The sequence below is a fragment of the Ranitomeya variabilis genome, chromosome 2 (assembly GCF_051348905.1).
Source record: "Ranitomeya variabilis isolate aRanVar5 chromosome 2, aRanVar5.hap1, whole genome shotgun sequence".
NCBI lineage: Eukaryota > Metazoa > Chordata > Amphibia > Anura > Dendrobatidae > Ranitomeya > Ranitomeya variabilis.
The window spans coordinates 642,686,461-642,704,347 of record NC_135233.1 but is presented as its reverse complement, the minus strand read 5'-3'; the positions used below and the strand labels follow the sequence as shown (position 1 = coordinate 642,704,347).

The 17,887-nt window shown below is 41.9% G+C and overlaps 1 protein-coding gene across 1 annotated transcript in view; it reads left to right on the top strand.

Annotated features, from left to right (window-relative positions):
• Nucleotides 1-17,887, top strand: part of ARID4B (AT-rich interaction domain 4B) — a 367,662-nt gene that overhangs the window by 98,797 nt on the left and 250,978 nt on the right. Inside the window, exons 4-6 of the mRNA XM_077289130.1 lie at nucleotides 9,203-9,268; nucleotides 11,232-11,322; nucleotides 13,687-13,766. Of these exons, the coding sequence (XP_077145245.1) occupies nucleotides 9,203-9,268; nucleotides 11,232-11,322; nucleotides 13,687-13,766 (237 nt within the window). The remainder of the gene's footprint in view (nucleotides 1-9,202; nucleotides 9,269-11,231; nucleotides 11,323-13,686; nucleotides 13,767-17,887) is intronic.

Here is a 17,887-nt window from a genome sequence, read left to right as displayed (position 1 = left end):
GGTCTGTGTGACAGCTCTTCAGCGACCACACAGCGACTAAACAGCGACGCTGCAGCGATCGGCATCGTTGTCTGTATCGCTGCAGCGTCACTAAGTGTGACGGGGCCTTTAGCCATGCATGTGCTTTAGAGCCTTCATTTGCTTCTCCCTTACGTTGATACCCCCTTTCATAGCCCGTATAGGGTATGATGCCCCTAAAAGTAGCCACTAACACAATATATCATTACAGTTCCTCCGCACGTTATGACCCCCAACTTAGTAAGAAACAACTACAGTCCCTCAAGCACAGTATGATGGCCCACACACTATGATCCCTCCACACAGTATTATGAACCCCACATGCTCCCCCCCACACAAACTGATGCCCCCCACAAACTATAATGGACACCAGAGCACCCACACACAGCATGATGGCGCTTACACAGTAATGATGGTGCCTCTCTCCCACAACACAGTGTGATAGGCCCCAAACCCCTCACCGTCACAGTATGATACCAACACAAAGTATGATGATGCCAACAACTCCCTACATTTTATGTTGGCCCCAATAGTATCATGGACCACCACACACAATTTGATGTTTCCCTCAGTCTGTTCCACACAGTATTATGGCCCGCCTACACATGGTATCATGGCCTTACAGCCCCCCACACAGTATGATTCCCTCACGCAATGTCATGGCTTTCTCAGTCCTCCCCGCACAGTATAGTGGCCACACAATTCCTCCCCATACAGTATGATTTATCTCATAGCCTCATAGTATATTCGCCCCTACAAATCTTCCCACAACGTTTCATGTCCACACACACTATGATGACCCCCACTGCACCCCACTCAGAATGATGGCCCCACAGCCTACCACAGAGTATGATGGCCCCACAACACAGTATGATTCCACCTACACACAGTATGATGGCCCTCACTGCCCAGCCACATAGCATGATGACCACCACAACCTGCCATACAGTATTATGTGTTGTGAATTCTGTTTTTGGGCTCCCTCTGGTGGTTACTGGTGGTACTGGTTGACTGGTGTCTTGTTTTTTCCAGTGCACCTGTTTCCATTAGGAAATTGGGAGTCTCCTATTTAGTCTGGCTTCCCAGTCATTGCAGTGCCGGCAATCAATGTTATCAGAGCACCTTGTTGCTTGCTTCCTGCTCCAAGTCTGCAAGTCAGCTAAGTTGAATCTTTGGCTTTTGTGTTTGTTTTGTCCAGCATGCATTTTCATATCTCGTGCGGCTGGAAGCTCTAGTGATCTGGAATTGCTACTCCGGTGTCATGAGTTGACAACGGAGTTAAGGTAATTCCAGGATGGCTGTTCAGGGTTTTGAGGTGACCGCGAAGTCCTCTTTTGTATATTCCGCTATCTAGTCAGAGGGCCTCGCTTTGCTGAATCTATATTCATACTGCGTTTGTGTTTTCCTCTTACCTAACCGTTATTATATGTGGGGGGCTACTATAACCTTTGGGGTTTCCCTGGAGGCAAGTCAGGTCTGTGTATTCCTCTATTAGGGGTAGTTAGTTCTCCGGCTGGCGCGAGGTGTCTAGAGACAACGTAGGCACACCCCCTGGCTATTTTTAGTTGCGTGTTAGGTTCAGTATCGCGGTTACCTAAGATACCATCCTTCCTAGAGCTTGGCCGTTTTTGCCTAAGTCCCTGCCATTGGGAATCATGACAGTATTGCCGGCCTCATGTATTAAGAGTATTGGCTGAAGAAAGAGAGTAAAAAGAAGTTTGACACTTTTTTTATTTTTTTTTTTTTGCTCAGAAGTTCTCCTAGCCATAATTGCAGTCTGCTGTTTTTTTTTTTTCTCTCCTCTTAACCCCTGAATGGCTCAGATCTCTGCTGTTGAAAAATGGATATCCAGAGTTTAGCTTCAAACCTAAATGCTCTCGCTTCTAAGGTTCAAAATATCCAAGACTATGTTATGCATGCTCCTGTGTCTGAACCCAAGATCCCTATACCCGAGTTCTTTTCTGGAGATAGATCTCGTTTTTTTAATTTTAAGCACAATTGTAAATTGTATCTTTCTCTGAGATCTCGCTCCGCTGGAGATTCCGCTCAGCAGGTTAAAATTGTTATTTCCTTGTTGCGGGGTGACCCCCAGATTTGGGCATTTGCATTGGCACCAGGGGATCCTGCGCTGCTCAGTGTGGATGCGTTTTTTCTGGCACTGGGGTTGCTCTATGAGGAACCTAATTTGGAGATTCAGGCTGAAAAGGCCTTAATAGCCCTCTCTCAAGGGCATGATGAAGCTGAAATATATTGTCAAAAATTTCGAAAATGGTCTGTGCTTACTCAGTGGAATGAGTGCGCCCTGGCGGCGAATTTCAGAGAAGGTCTCTCTGACGCCGTTAAAGATGTCATGGTGGGGTTTCCTACGCCCACAGGTCTGAATGAATCCATGACTATGGCTATTCAGATTGATCGGCGTTTACGGGAGCGCAAACCTGTGCACCATTTGGCGGTGTCTTCTGAGCAGGCACCAGAGATTATGCAATGTGATAGAATTCTGTCCAGAGGTGAACGGCAGAATTATAGGCGCAAAAATGGGTTGTGCTTCTACTGTGGTGATTCTGCTCATGTTATATCAGCATGCTCTAAACGCACAAAAAAGGGTGATAAGTCTTTTGCAATTGGCACCTTACAATCTAAGTTTATTTTGTCTGTAACTTTGATTTGTTCATTGTCATCTATCACTGTGGATGCCTATGTGGATTCTGGCGCTTCCTTGAGTCTTATGGATTGGTCCTTTGCCAGACGTTGTGGGTTTAGCCTAGAGCCTTTGGAAGTTCCTATCCCTCTGAAGGGTATCGACTCCACACCTTTGGCTAGGAATAAACCACAATTCTGGACACAAGTGACTATGTGTATGACTCCTGACCATCGGGAGGTGATTCGCTTCCTTGTGTTGCATAACTTGCATGATGTCTTAGTGCTTGGATTGCCATGGTTGCAAACTCATAATCCAGTCCTCGACTGGAAAACAATGTCTGTGTTAAGCTGGGGATGTTGGGGGGCTCATGGGGAAGTACCTTTGGTTTCCATTGCTTCATCTACTCCCTCTGAAATTCCGGCATTTTTGTCTGATTATGGTGATGTTTTTGAGGAGCCTAAACTTGGTTCTCTTCCCCCTCATCGGGATTGTGATTGCGCTATAGAATTGATTCCTGGCAGCAAGTTTCCCAAGGGTCGTTTGTTCAGTCTGTCTGTGCCTGAGCATGCTGCTATGCGAGAGTATATTAAGGAGTCCTTGGAAAAGGGACATATCCGTCCATCCTCATCCCCTTTAGGAGCAGGTTTTTTTTTCGTGGGTAAAAAAGATGGCTCCCTGAGGCCCTGTATTGATTATCGCTTGTTGAATAAGATTACAGTCAAATATCAGTATCCTTTGCCACTATTGACTGATTTATTTGCTCGTATTAAAGGGGCAAAGTGGTTCTCTAAGGTTGATCTTCGGGGTGCGTATAATTTGGTGCGGATTAAGCAGGGAGATGAGTGGAAAACTGCATTTAATACGCCCGAGGGCCATTTTGAGTATTTGGTAATGCCTTTTGGTCTTTCTAATGCTCCTTCAGTCTTTCAGTCCTTTATGCATGATATTTTCCGTAAATACCTGGATAAATTTATGATTGTGTATTTGGATGATATTTTGATTTTTTCGGATGACTGGGAGTCGCATGTTCAACAGGTTAGGAAGGTTTTTCAGGTTTTGCGGTCCAATTCTTTGTTTGTAAAGGGTTCAAAGTGCATTTTTGGGGTTCAGAAGATCTCCTTTTTGGGGTATATTTTTTCCCCTTCTTCTGTTGAGATGGATCCTGTCAAGGTTCGGGCTATTTGTGATTGGACGCAGCCTACTTCCCTGAAGAGTCTTTAGAAGTTCTTGGGCTTTGCTAATTTCTATCGTCGATTTATAACTGGGTTTTCAAGTGTGGTTAGACCTCTGACTGATTTGACTAAGAAGGGTGCTGATGTTGCCAATTGGTCCTCTGCGGCTGTGGAGGCCTTTCGGGAGCTTAAGCGCCGCTTTTCTTCTGCCCCTGTGTTGCGTCAGCCTGATGTTTCGCTCCCTTTTCAGGTTGAGGTTGATGCTTCCGAGATTGGAGCAGGGGCGGTTTTGTCGCAGAAAGGTCCCGATTGCTCAGTGATGAGACCATGTGCATTCTTCTCTCGAAAATTTTCGCCCGCCGAGCGAAATTATGATGTCGGTAATCGGGAGCTCTTGGCTATGAAGTGGGCATTTGAGGAGTGGCGTCATTGGCTTGAGGGTGCTAGACATCAGGTGGTGGTCTTGACTGATCACAAGAATCTGATTTACCTTGAGTCTGCCAGGCGTCTGAATCCTAGACAGGTGCGCTGGTCTTTGTTTTTCTCCCGGTTTAATTTTGTGGTTTCATACTTGCCGGGCTCGAAAAATGTGAAGGCAGATGCTCTTTCTAGGAGTTTTGAGCCTGACTCCTCTGGTGATTCTGAGCCTACGGGTATCCTTAAGGATGGAGTGATTTTGTCTGCTGTCTCCCCAGACTTGCGGCGTGCTTTGCAGGAGTTTCAGACTGATAGGCCTGATCGTTGTCCGCCTGGGAGACTGTTTGTTCCAGATGAATGGACCAGTAGAGTCATCTCAGAGGTTCATTCTTCTGTGTTGGCAGGTCACCCTGGAATTTTTGGTACCAGAGATTTGGTGGCCAGGTCCTTCTGGTGGCCTTCCCTGTCTCGGGATGTGCGTACCTTTGTACAGTCTTGTGATGTTTGTGCTCGGGCCAAGCCTTGCTGTTCTCGGGCTAGTGGATTGTTGTTGTCCTTGCCTATTCCGAAGAGGCCGTGGACGCACATTTCTATGGACTTTATCTCGGACCTCCCGGTTTCTCAGAAAATGTCCGTCATTTGGGTGGTGTGTGACCGTTTTTCTAAGATGGTTCATTTGGTACCCTTGCCCAAATTGCCTTCTTCATCGGAGTTGGTTCCTTTATTTTTTCAGAATGTGGTTCGTTTACATGGTATCCCGGAAAACATCGTTTCTGACAGGGGATCTCAATTTGTGTCCAGGTTCTGGCGAGCGTTCTGTGCCAGGATGGGCATTGATTTGTCTTTTTCGTCTGCGTTCCATCCCCAGACTAATGGCCAGACGGAGCGAACTAATCAGACCTTGGAGACTTATTTGAGGTGTTTTGTGTCTGCTGATCAGGATGATTGGGTCGCCTTTTTGCCGTTGGCAGAGTTTGCCCTCAATAATCGGGCCAGTTCTGCCACTCTGGTTTCTCCTTTCTTTTGCAATTCAGGGTTTCACCCTCGTTTTTCATCTGGCCAGGTGGAATCTTCGGATTGTCCTGGAGTGGACACTGTGGTGGATAGACTGCACCAGATTTGGAGTCATGTGGTGGACAATTTGAAGCTGTCTCAGGAGAAGACTCAGCAGTTTGCTAATCGTCATCGTCGTGTGGGTCATCATCTCCGTGTTGGGGACTTGGTGTGGTTGTCTTCTCGTTTTGTCCCTATGAAGGTCTCCTCTCCTAAGTTTAAGCCTCGGTTTATAGGTCCTTATAAGATTTTGGAGATTCTTAATCCTGTATCTTTTCGTTTGGATCTACCAGCATCTTTCACCATTCATAATGTCTTCCATCGGTCGTTGTTGCGGAGGTACGAGGTACCGGTTGTTCCTTCTGTTGAGCCTCCTGCTCCTGTGCTGGTGGAGGGTGAATTGGAGTATGTTGTGGAGAAGATTTTGGACTCTCGCATTTCCAGACGGAGACTTCAGTATTTGGTTAAATGGAAGGGATACGGTCAGGAGGATAATTCTTGGGTGACTGCCTCTGATGTTCATGCTTCGGATTTGGTTCGCGCCTTTCATAGGGCGCATCCAGATCGCCCTGGTGGTTCTCATGAGGGTTCGGTGCCCCCTCCTTAAGGGGGGGGTACTGTTGTGAATTCTGTTTTGGGGCTCCCTCTGGTGGTTACTGGTGGTACTGGTTGACTGGTGTCTTGTTTTTTCCAGTGCACCTGTTTCCATTAGGAAATTGGGAGTCTCCTATTTAGTCTGGCTTCCCAGTCATTGCAGTGCCGGCAATCAATGTTATCAGAGCACCTTGTTGCTTGCTTCCTGCTCCAAGTCTGCAAGTCAGCTAAGTTGAATCTTTGGCTTTTGTGTTTGTTTTGTCCAGCATGCATTTTCATATCTCGTGCGGCTGGAAGCTCTAGTGATCTGGAATTGCTACTCCGGTGTCATGAGTTGACAACGGAGTTAAGGTAATTCCAGGATGGCTGTTCAGGGTTTTGAGGTGACCGCGAAGTCCTCTTTTGTATATTCCGCTATCTAGTCAGAGGGCCTCGCTTTGCTGAATCTATATTCATACTGCGTTTGTGTTTTCCTCTTACCTAACCGTTATTATATGTGGGGGGCTACTATAACCTTTGGGGTTTCCCTGGAGGCAAGTCAGGTCTGTGTATTCCTCTATTAGGGGTAGTTAGTTCTCCGGCTGGCGCGAGGTGTCTAGAGACAACGTAGGCACACCCCCTGGCTATTTTTAGTTGCGTGTTAGGTTCAGTATCGCGGTTACCTAAGATACCATCCTTCCTAGAGCTTGGCCGTTTTTGCCTAAGTCCCTGCCATTGGGAATCATGACAAATATGCCCCCACTGCCCTCCCCACAGTTTGATGGCACTCAGATACTATGATGGCCCTCACAGACCCCGACAGTATCATGGTCCCCACAGTCCCATCCACACAGAATGATGGCTCCCATAGCCTCCCACACAGTATGATGGCCCCATAACATGGTTTGATTTTCCTCCTACACAATATATGATGGCCCCACAGACCCCTCCACCCACACAGTATGATAGCCTTCACTGCTCACCCACACAGTATGATGGCCCCCAAAGCCTCCACACAGTATGATGGCTTCCACAGTCCCCACCTAAATAGTATGAAGCCACCTACAATCCCTTCCCATTCAGTATAATGGATCCCACAGCCCTTCCCCGGATAGTATGATGGCTCCCATACATTAGGATGGACTCCACAATTACTTAATGATAAAATAAAAAGTGAAAAAAAAATCTACTCACCTCACCCTGTTCCCGATACACTGCTCCACTCTGTGCAATATGTGCATAAAGACTCTGTGCAGCAGGGGAGATCTAGCAATGTAATTGGCCCTGAGGCACTGAGGCTAAGATACACAAGTGGCTCTCTGTTTCACCTTAGTATTCAACTGTCTTTGCATCTTAAGGATGTAAAGGTGCTTCCCACAAAATTAGAATATCATCAAAAAGTTCATATATTTCAGTTCTTCAATACAAAAAGTTAAACTCATAGATTTTGTAGAGTCATTACAGACTGAATGATCTATTTCAAGTGTTTATTTCTGTTAATGTTGATGATTATGGCTTACAGCCAATGAAAACCCAAAAATCATTATCTCAGTAAATTAGAATACTTTATAACACCAGCTTGAAAAATTATTCTAAAATCTGAAATGTTGGCCTACTGAAATGTATGTTCAGTAAGTGCACTGAATTCTTGGTCGGGGCTCCTTTTGCATGAAATCTGCATCAATGCGGAGTGGCATGAAGGCTATCAGCCTGTAGCACTGCAGAGTTGTTATGGAAGCCCAGGTTGCTTTGATAGCAGCCTTCAGCTCGTCTGCATTGTTGGTTCTGGTGTCTTTCATCTTCCTTTTAACAATACCCCATAGATTCTCTATGGGGTTAAGGTCAGGCGAATTTGCTGGCCAATCAAGCACAGTGATACTGTTGTTTTTAAATCAGGTATTGGTGCTTTTGGCAGTGTGAACAGGTGACAAGTCCTTCTGAAAAATGGAATTTCCATCTCCAAAAAGCATTCAAAGGGCAGCATGAAGTGCTCTAAAATTTCTTGGTTGACGGCTGCGCTGACTTTGGTCTTGATAAAACACAGTGGACCTACACCAGCAGATGACATGGCTCCCCAAACCATCACTGATTGTGGAAACTTCACATTAGACCACAAGCAGGCTGAATTGTGTGCCTCTCCACTCTTCCTCCTGACTTAGGAACCTTGATTTCCTGATGAAATGCAAAATTTACTTTCATCTGAAAACAACAACTTGGACCACTGAGCAATAGTTCAGCACTTTTTTCTCCTCGGCCCAGGTAAGACGCTTCTGGCATTGTCTATTGGTCACAAGTGGCTTGACACAAGGAATGCGACACTTGTAACCAATATCCTGGATACGTCTATGTGTGGTGGCTCGTGAAGCAATGACTCCGGCAGCAGTCCACTCCTTGTGAATCTCCCCAAAACTTTTGAATGGCCTTTTCTTAACATTCCTTTTAAGGCTGCGGTTATCTCGGTTGCTTGTGCACTTTTTTCTTCCACACATTTTCCTTCCACTCAACTTTCCATTAATATGGTTGGATTCAGCACTCTGTGAACAGCCAGCTTTTTTAGCAATGACCTTTTGTGGCTTACGCTCCTTGTGGAGTGTGCCAATGACTGCCTTATAGACATCTGTAAAGTCAGTAGTCTTCCCCATGTGGAACTTACTGAAACAGACTAAGGGGCTAAGGGACCTTTTTAAATGCTTAGGAAGCCTTTGCAGGTGTTTTTTTGTTAATTATTCTAATTTACTGAGATAGTGACTTTTGGGTTTTCATTGGCTGTAAGCCATAATCATCAACATTAATAGAAATAAATACTTGAAATAGATCACTCTGTTCGAAATGACTATATAATATATGAGTTTCACTTTTTGCGTTGAAGAACTGAAATAAATTAACTTTTTGTTGATATTCTAATTTTGTGAGAAGCACCTAGATATACCATTGAAATTGAGATGTTGGGCAGTGCAATTTGGCTCCATCTCCCCTAATTCATGAGCTTCGTAGCAGCCAAGTGGCTTGCCAATATTATCAGTGCAAAACTGCTTGTTGTGAAGATATGTTACATGAACTAGATTCTTCTGACTTAAAGCACTAGAAGCTGATCATCTAAGAAAGCTGTAAACAATATTTCTTCTTTTATTGTGTGCACTGAAGGTCCTTTTTATATTATTTCAGTATGACATATTGGACAGTCGGTCCTTCCAGTTTACCATTGCCAAATATAAACTTGTGTATGACTTTAACCTATCCATTAATCTATTTCACATTTTTCCCCCGTGTTGCTGTTCTAGTGAATCTGAACTGTTACAAAATTCATTATTGAATTGATTTTACTTAGGTAACATTTCGACAGGATGCCACAACTGTAGAAGTGCAGGATGATCATGTAAAAGGTCCCCTGAAGGTAAAAGTTCATCTTTAAATTGTGAAATTGCTTTTTTTTAATCAATGGTGCCACTGATCTTTCAAATTAAACTGTAGGTGTTATTAGGAAAATAAGAAATATATATCCAGCTATTTATCCTAACAAGCTAGAGTTTTACCCATTGTTATGAAAAAATAACGATTCAAAATTGTTAAAGGGGTATTCTCAATGTAAGCTTATTTGCTATAACCATAGGATGTGCCATAAATGGCTGATCAATACAGGTCACTATGTTACCTCCAGTGTCACCTGATCCACCACCTGTCCAGTGAGGCACACTACTGTGTGGAGAATGGATGGAGACGTAGCCATGCATGTGCTTTACAGCCTTCATTTGCTTCTATGGATATTACAGAAACGGTGACGTATGCCTTTCTGTTAGTCCCATAAATGCTGCTACCTCTTTTTGTTATTCTCTGCTTGGTAGCTTCTTCACCAGGCTGGTCAATGGACCCTGTCCTCCACATAGGTGTGAATCCTAAGGTTGGGGCCCAGATGTATTGGAAATTTATGGCATATCATGTGGATACTATATAATACTGGAGATACCCTGTAAGAATGATGCTGGTTGTTAGGTAATAGAAGTGAGTAGACTGTAGTTACATAAATTTAAACAAGTTTCTGCCCCAGAATGTACATAAATGTCAAAAGTGGAAGTGACTATACACATTGATGTGTGTTTTCTCCACATTTTTTATGTGCGCATTTTGATGGGTTTTTACATGCTTTCTTTTCCTATTAATTTGATAGGTTGAAAAATGCTGCAAAAATGCTGAAAGAGTTGACATACTGTCGATTTGAAAAACGCTTTGAAAGTTCATATCTGCAGGGAAAAAATAAGCTGTGCACACAAGAGATTTCAGAAATATCCATCACTTTGGTGGGACTGTAAAATACGACGTGAACGTGACTTTAGAATCACATATACAAGTCTATGTGATCGATTAGGCACAATTAAACTCACCGCATTGTACATGAACTAAGGATGACTTCATTTTGCCTTAGCAGACTTTAAAGCAGCAAAAATCTCCGGTCAATATAAGAACTTAATGGGATTCTGTCAACATGGGCATGTAGGTCAGAGAAAGTTGAATAAAATTATACCTTGAGATCTGCGATCTAATGCCGGATTCTGAAGAAATCCATGTTTTTATTACATGTAAATGAGCTGTTCATGACTATGGGCTGGACACTGATCTCCCTGAGAATCTGCCTCCATTGTTTATTTTAAATGAAAGTGAATGTTTTACTCAGCTTCCAATGACCTTCATGCCCATATAGACAGCTTAGGTGGTTTGTTTCAACTGACAGATTCATTTTAAGCCCTCTATATACATTAGATGGCTGTTGGCTGAACAATGGTTTGGTTGACCGTTCAGCCGGGAGCCATTTTGTCCTACTCTCCTATAAACAGGAGCACTTATGCAGCTGAGTACTCGTGTGCTTTATGAGAGCTGTCGCTAAACATGTTTAGAGACCGCTTATCTCTGGAAGAACAAAGTGGTTGACAGACTGAAATCAGACATGCCTGATCAAAATCTCCCCCAACAATATCGGAGGATTCGGATGACATTAATCAATGTTCATGTGGCCTTTAGGCCTACTGTTTTCTTGTTGTTGAAGCACCCTCTAACAAAATGTTCACATCCAACGGACAACCTCTCATTCAGTCATAGCTGTATGTTAACTGCGAGACCATGAGTACCAACTGTGATCTCTAAGCCCAGAAATGGCAAAGTATGTACTGAAAACAGATGTTCTCCGTGAATTGAGATTATTTAGACTATTGAGATTGAATAATCCGTCCTGGAGGAGAAAGAAGATGATTTCTCTGATAAGATATTGTTAAAAAGTTCCTTCTTTTCTTGTGCCCAATTGATATACTGTATGAAAAGCAAATAAACCAAAGAATGACAGTTACTCACTATTTTTTTTATAACAGATTGGAGCTGTGGTAGAAATCAAAAGCCCGGATGGAACTTACCAGGAAGCGGTTATCAATAAGTTAACCGACGCTAGCTGGTACACAGTTGGTAAGTTTCATAGATTCCAAAAGTGCATTTATGATATAGTAATCCACATGTAATCCTAGTTACTTAGGTCATTTGTGAAGCATTAGTTGTGAGCCAATTTAATGATCATATTAGGCTATTGTACAAAAACTAATCCCTCCATTATAATGTTAAAATAAAGCATTAAAAATTAACTTTAAAAGGTAAGATAACTTGACAATAGTTGCTAGGAGTGTTATTCCGCAACTTTATACTTTAATGCTTCATTAGCAAATTACATTTTTCATGCATAAATTAGCAAGCTTTCTTCTATATGCATTTTGTAACCCCTTTTAAATAAGTCCCCTGGCTGTTTTTGCTGTGGCCAGCCAGTTCTTTCCCAGCATTAGCCTCTCTAGGAAAAATGTAGTATTACACGCCAGCCAATGAAAAGAAGCCAGTTTCGTAAAGAGGATATATAGAGAGGGATTATCTTCACAAGACAACCTCTTAATATAATTTATAATGTTTCCAAGCCAAAGTTTCAAATTACATAAGTTAGTGATGCCTGCCGAACACGTACAGTAAAAGTGCGCCATCACTATTGGGAGCTGGCCCGGGAGGTAAGCCCACTGTATACTGCATCCATGTGAGCTGCGTTATAAAGCCAGCACTTGAGAGTAACTACTGCTATTGGAGCTAACAGTTTAAACTCTATAAAACTGCGAAGTGACAGAAGCATTTAACAAGATTCAACATGGCAGCCGTCAATTATGATGGTCATCACCCTCCTGCACAACTTGACTACAGGTAGCCATAGCAGCCAGGAGCCTACTGAACAGCCCCATCTTTTTCTTGTCCTATGTCATAGGAGATTGTTAATTTAACAGGAAATACAGTGTAGTAATATATATACAATGTAGGCAATCAAGTGATTGCAGGTTCAAGTAAATCTAATAAGTAGACAAATCAAAATTGTAAAAAAATATTTAAAAAGTACTTAAAAATACAAAAAAGTCTATAAAAACTTAATTCACCCCTCTTTTCCCTAAAATTAAAGTCAGAAAGATGTATGAACCCGAATATGTTACCAATATATTTTATAGCTCGCCCCATTAGAAGAAGGCAAGCCATTATACAATTCTATCGAGTTAAGTTATGTCTCTCAGAATAGATTTACTGAACCCAATTTTCTTTTTGCATGCTTTTTTTTAACCCATTATCTACCAATGTCCTTTTTTTGGGACGCCTAATCTTTAGCTTCTAGCAACTAAGATTTTATAATTTTTATAATTAGGTACAATTTTTTGTGTTGTGTTTGTAAAATGAATGTTTTCAAAATAGGAAATCATGTCATTGTCATTTTTAAATGAATATTGGGAAGCCCTTTTCTGAAAAATCCGTACTTGTAAAAATTTTAATTTGGCAAGTAATGGGTTAAGTTAGCTGTAAAACAAAAAAAAAAGTTAATATACTTGGTATCACTGTACTCGACTGACCCATAGAAGACAGTTGAATGGAACCTGTCAGCAGGATTGTGCTGAGTAACCTACAGACAGTGTCAGGTTGGCGCCGTTAAGCTGATTAACATGATACCTTGGTTGACGAAATCCGTCTTGTGGTTGTTGTTTAATTTTTATTTTCAGTTTTGAGTTAATGATATGATCGTGCTTCGGGGTGGCCTGTGGGGGTCTTCATGTGGTGCTCTGACTACATATTCATAATGAAGACTGTTGACAGGCCACTGATCCCTCACTGACCTGCCCCCTAGTTTACTTGCTAGAGGAAAAAAATCCTCTTTCAAGATGCAGTCTGCATTATGAATACAAAGCAGAGCACCACATAAACACCCATCCACAGGCCGCCCCACAGCACAGGAATATCATTAGCTGAAAACTGAAAATAAAGGTTAAACAACAACCACAAGACGGATTTCATCAAGGTATAATTCTAATCAGTATAACGGCCCCGATCTGACACTGTCTGTAGGTTACTCTGCACAATCCTGCTGACAGGTTCCCTTTAAAGTTATATCAATAGGAGGCGGATGTGCAGTACGAGGTTGCTACCACTATTAGAAGACGGAGCAGCTTCGCAATTCAGCATTTCCGTCCGACAGCTGCCGGAGACCCCAAGAACAGCTGATTGGCGAGGGTGACGGGTGTTGGACCCCAACCAATCAGGCATTGATGACCTATCCTAATGGTATGTCATCAATAATAAAGTAGTGATCAACCTCTTTAACAGTATGTTTTTACCGCCAAGCAAATTATGTAAAAATAAAACCCAAAAGCAGAATTGCATTTTTTTAAATTATATCCCACTTAGTATAATTAATGGGTTAAAATCTAAAAGGAATATTATCAGAAAGTCATAACTAACTGCAATGTTATTTTTAACTGACAGTGTTTGATGACGGTGATGAAAAAACTTTAAGAAGATCTTCACTTTGCTTGAAGGGAGAGAGACATTTTGCAGAGAGTGAAGTAAGTATAAAGTTTTGTAGTTCAAAGACTGGTTTTATTTTAAGTGCAGTTTGAGGTCAATTTTTTCTCCTGTACTGTAAGGCTACGTTTCCATGATGAGCTTTTATCGAATTATTGACTCTGCATATTTATGTTGCGTCAAAAACGCAGCGTCTTACAGTTCCAGCAAAATGGATGGGATTTCTAGAAATCTGTGCTTCCTTTTAACACACCTATCCTGTTTGTTTCAGATCCGCAACATGCCAATTTCTCTATTATTTATTTATTATTATACATCTATATAGCGCCATTTATTTCATAGCGCTTTACATGTGAAAGGGGCAGATATAGACAAGCACAATAAACAGGAGTAAAACAAGGCACACACAAGTACAGAAGGAGAGAGGACCCTGCCCGCCGGGGCTCAAAGTCTACAGGCGATGGGTGAGGATACAGTAGGAGAGGGTATTTCTCTAGTGGGTACGCTGAGTTTTCTATGCATTATCGCTGCTGAAACACATAATTCATGTAGTCCATAGCTAAGTATGTCAAGAAAGTTTTTTCAAAGCCAACTACCAGCAAGAATCAAAAGCATTTATTTTATTTAAAGCATGACACAACAACAAGAGACAAAAAAGTCAGCACCAAAAACGTGAAAAAAACGCATGTAAAAAAAAATGCACACAAAAATGCAATGAAAAACCACAAGTAACCCAATTTATATCATAGGTGCAGAAATAGTGCAGAGATTCTACAACATTAAAAACTCACCAAAAGTTCATCCTGGCAACCTATCCCAAGAATGTCAGATACTCCACTTCACAAAGCTTCATCTCCTACAGTTCTTGTATAAATTAGGATGGAGGTTTTCATCTTAAAGGGAACATATCATGTCGGGAACCCTGTTTACCTGCAGATATATGGTCAATATGCACGTCAATAGCGTTGAAATAATGTCTGCCTTACTGGTATCAAGGCTACAAAGAGAAAATAAATTTAGATCCTCCCTGTATACGATCACTTTCAGTCATAAAGTGTGCAGGGAGCTGTTACAGACACATTATACTGCAGTCAGTCCTGACACTTTGATTGACAATCTGTTCTGCAGCACATGTGCGTGCAGCATGTGTGTACATAGCAGACTGTCACTCAATGTGTGGAGGAGTGCCACAGCTGTAACTGTGACAGTAACCACTCCCTACATGCCAATATGACTGAACGCGATTAGCTATAGGGAGAGTATAAGTCCATTTTCATCCTTCCAGTAACGCAGGATTTTATTACTATTTACCTTCAGATTAACCCTATTTCTTTAGGTAAATAAAATTTACACAGTCAGGTAGTTGAACTGTCCTGTTTAAATCAGACACTACAAAAGTCATGTGACTGATGGTTGGGACGTCATCGCTTCTGGTCCTGAAACACACCACTGCAGTGGCAGGCAGAAGCATAATGAGGTGTACCTAAGGCCCCAGGGCAACTTCTAGATTTTTGCCCCCAACACCATGGCCCCATGGCAAATTCTAGATTTTTGCCCCCACCACTGTGTCACTTGGATGCTCCGATGCCAGTGCTAGGATCTCTGTATTTTCATCCTTCCTCAAAAGACAAAGGTAAGATGAACATAACACACACACATACACACCAATGCAGTGGCCGTATTGTCTGTCTTTTATATGGTGGTATTACTGGTAATACAGTAGCATGTAAACGTTTGGGCACCCCTGGTCAAAAATACTGTTATTGTAAACAGTTAAGCAAGTTGAACATGAAATGACCGCTAAACAGCCTAAAGTTAAAAATGACACATTTTCTATGTATTTTAGGCAATATATATGTTGTCATTTTTGTATATTTTAAAATTTACAAAAAGAAAAATGGGCTGATGGAAAAGTCTGGCCACCCTTGGAGACTAAGGTTTCAGACCTTAATTAGCCTTTTAGGGTTATGGCTTGTTCACTATCATTGTAAGAAAAGGCCAGGTGATGCAAATTTCCCAGCTTCATAAAAACCCAGCCTCCTCTATCTTTGTGCCAAAAAACTGCAGTCATGGGTTCTTCTAAGTAGCTGCCTAGCACTCTGAAAATGAAAATGGGGAGCCACAAAGCAAGAGAAGGCTATAAGAAGAAAGCAAAGCATTTTCAAGTTGCCCTTTTCTCAGTTCAAAATGTAATTTAGAACTGGCAGTCAACAGAAACAGTTGAGGTCAAGATAAGGCCTGGAAGACCAAGCAAAATTTCAGTGACAGCTTCTTGTAGGATTGCTAGAGAGACAAATCAGAACCCCTGTTTGACTGCAAAAGACTTTCAGAAAGATTTACCAGACTCTGGAGTTGTGGAACAATGTTTTACTGTTCAGAGACACCTGCACAAATATGTCCTTTATGGAAGAGTCATCATAAGAAAACTTCCCTTGCGTCCTCACCATAAAATTTAGCATCAGAAGTATGTAAAAGAACATCTAAACAAGCCTGATGCATTTTTAAAACAAGTTCTGTGGACCAATGAGGTTAAAATAGAACTCTTTGCCCACAAGATCAAACATACGTCTAAAGATAAAAGGGCACAGAATTTCAGGAAAAGAACATATTGCCAACCATTAAGCATAAGGGTGGATCAATAATCCTTTGGGGTTGTGTTGCAGCCAATGGCACAGGGAACATTTCACTGGTAGAGGGAAGAATGGATTCAATTAAATTTCAACAAATTCTTGTTGAAATTGAAACATAACACCATCTGTAAAAAAAAGCTGAAGTTGAAAAGATGGATAAATTGATAATGATCTAAACACCCGTCAAAATCCACAATAGACTACCTCAAAAGGCACAAGCTAATGGTTTTACAATGGTCCTCACAATCCCCTGACGTGAACATCATTGAAAATCTGTGGCTATCAGTGAATGTAAGATGACCCAGGAATATCACAGACCTGGTAGAATTTTCCAAGGAAGAATGTATGAAAATCCCTAAAACAAGAACTGAAAGTCTCTTGGCTGGCTACTGTGAAACTTGCAAAAGGAGGTGCTAATAGGTACTAACCATGCATGGTGCCCAAACATTTGTATCAACCCATTTTCCTTTTTGTAATTTTTAAAATGTAAAAATTGATAATATGTATATTAATTATTTTTATCTGAAATACAAAGGAAATGTGTCATCTTTAACGTTAGGCCTTTTAGAGATCATTTCATCTTCAACTTGCTTAACTGTTCACAGTAACAGTAATTTTGGCCAGGGGTGCCCAAACTTTTACATGCCACTGTATTACCAGTAATATCACGATATAAAAGACAAATAGTACGGCAAAACTATGACCATTTTATCAGCTGATAAAAAGTGACTAAATAATAGCTGTATACTTTTACTGAACACAACCTAGTTTTCCAAGCCCAATATCACTAATAATACCACTATATGAGGGACGAATAATACAAATAATAATATAATGGCTTCATATTACACTGAACAAAATCAAAGAACTAAGTACAATACTACACTCATATAGTGGTAGATACCAGCTCTGCCTATCATATAAGTGATTTTCCCCTTTCCATTCATTCCAGACAGCCATGAAAACTTTCACATAGTGTCTCTACAGAATTTAAAGAACTCCTTGTCATACCCCAATCTTGCCCCCGAGAAGATAAAAATGCTTATACTCACCTCCCATGCCGCCGCAGTTCCCTAAGTATCAGCACTTACTCTCCCCGGGGCTCACGTGTGGTTATTGTGACACTGGCGCCCAATCAGCGCTGACGTCACCGTCTCCGCCTTCTGTCGAATTGAACATGAAGAGGAAGTCGGAGATCAGCTGTAGCCCGGACATCCTCATGTTCATTTTGTCCGAAGGCAGGAACAGTGACGTCAGCGCTGATTGGGCTCCGGGGTCACGTGCCACAACAACTACATGAGAGCCTCGGGGAGAGCAAGTGCAAACACCAAGGGAACTGCGCCAGCTCGGGAGGTGAGTATAAGCTTTATTTTGTCAGCGGCATATGTGAGATATGAGAATGGGATGTCCTAGTAGTGGACAATCCCTTTAACACACAGACATCTTTGGCTCCATGTAATACCTCCTTTGTGCCTTCGTGTATTAATAATGCCTTCTGTATGCCTGCATATCTTATTAAAGCCCACTTTGTA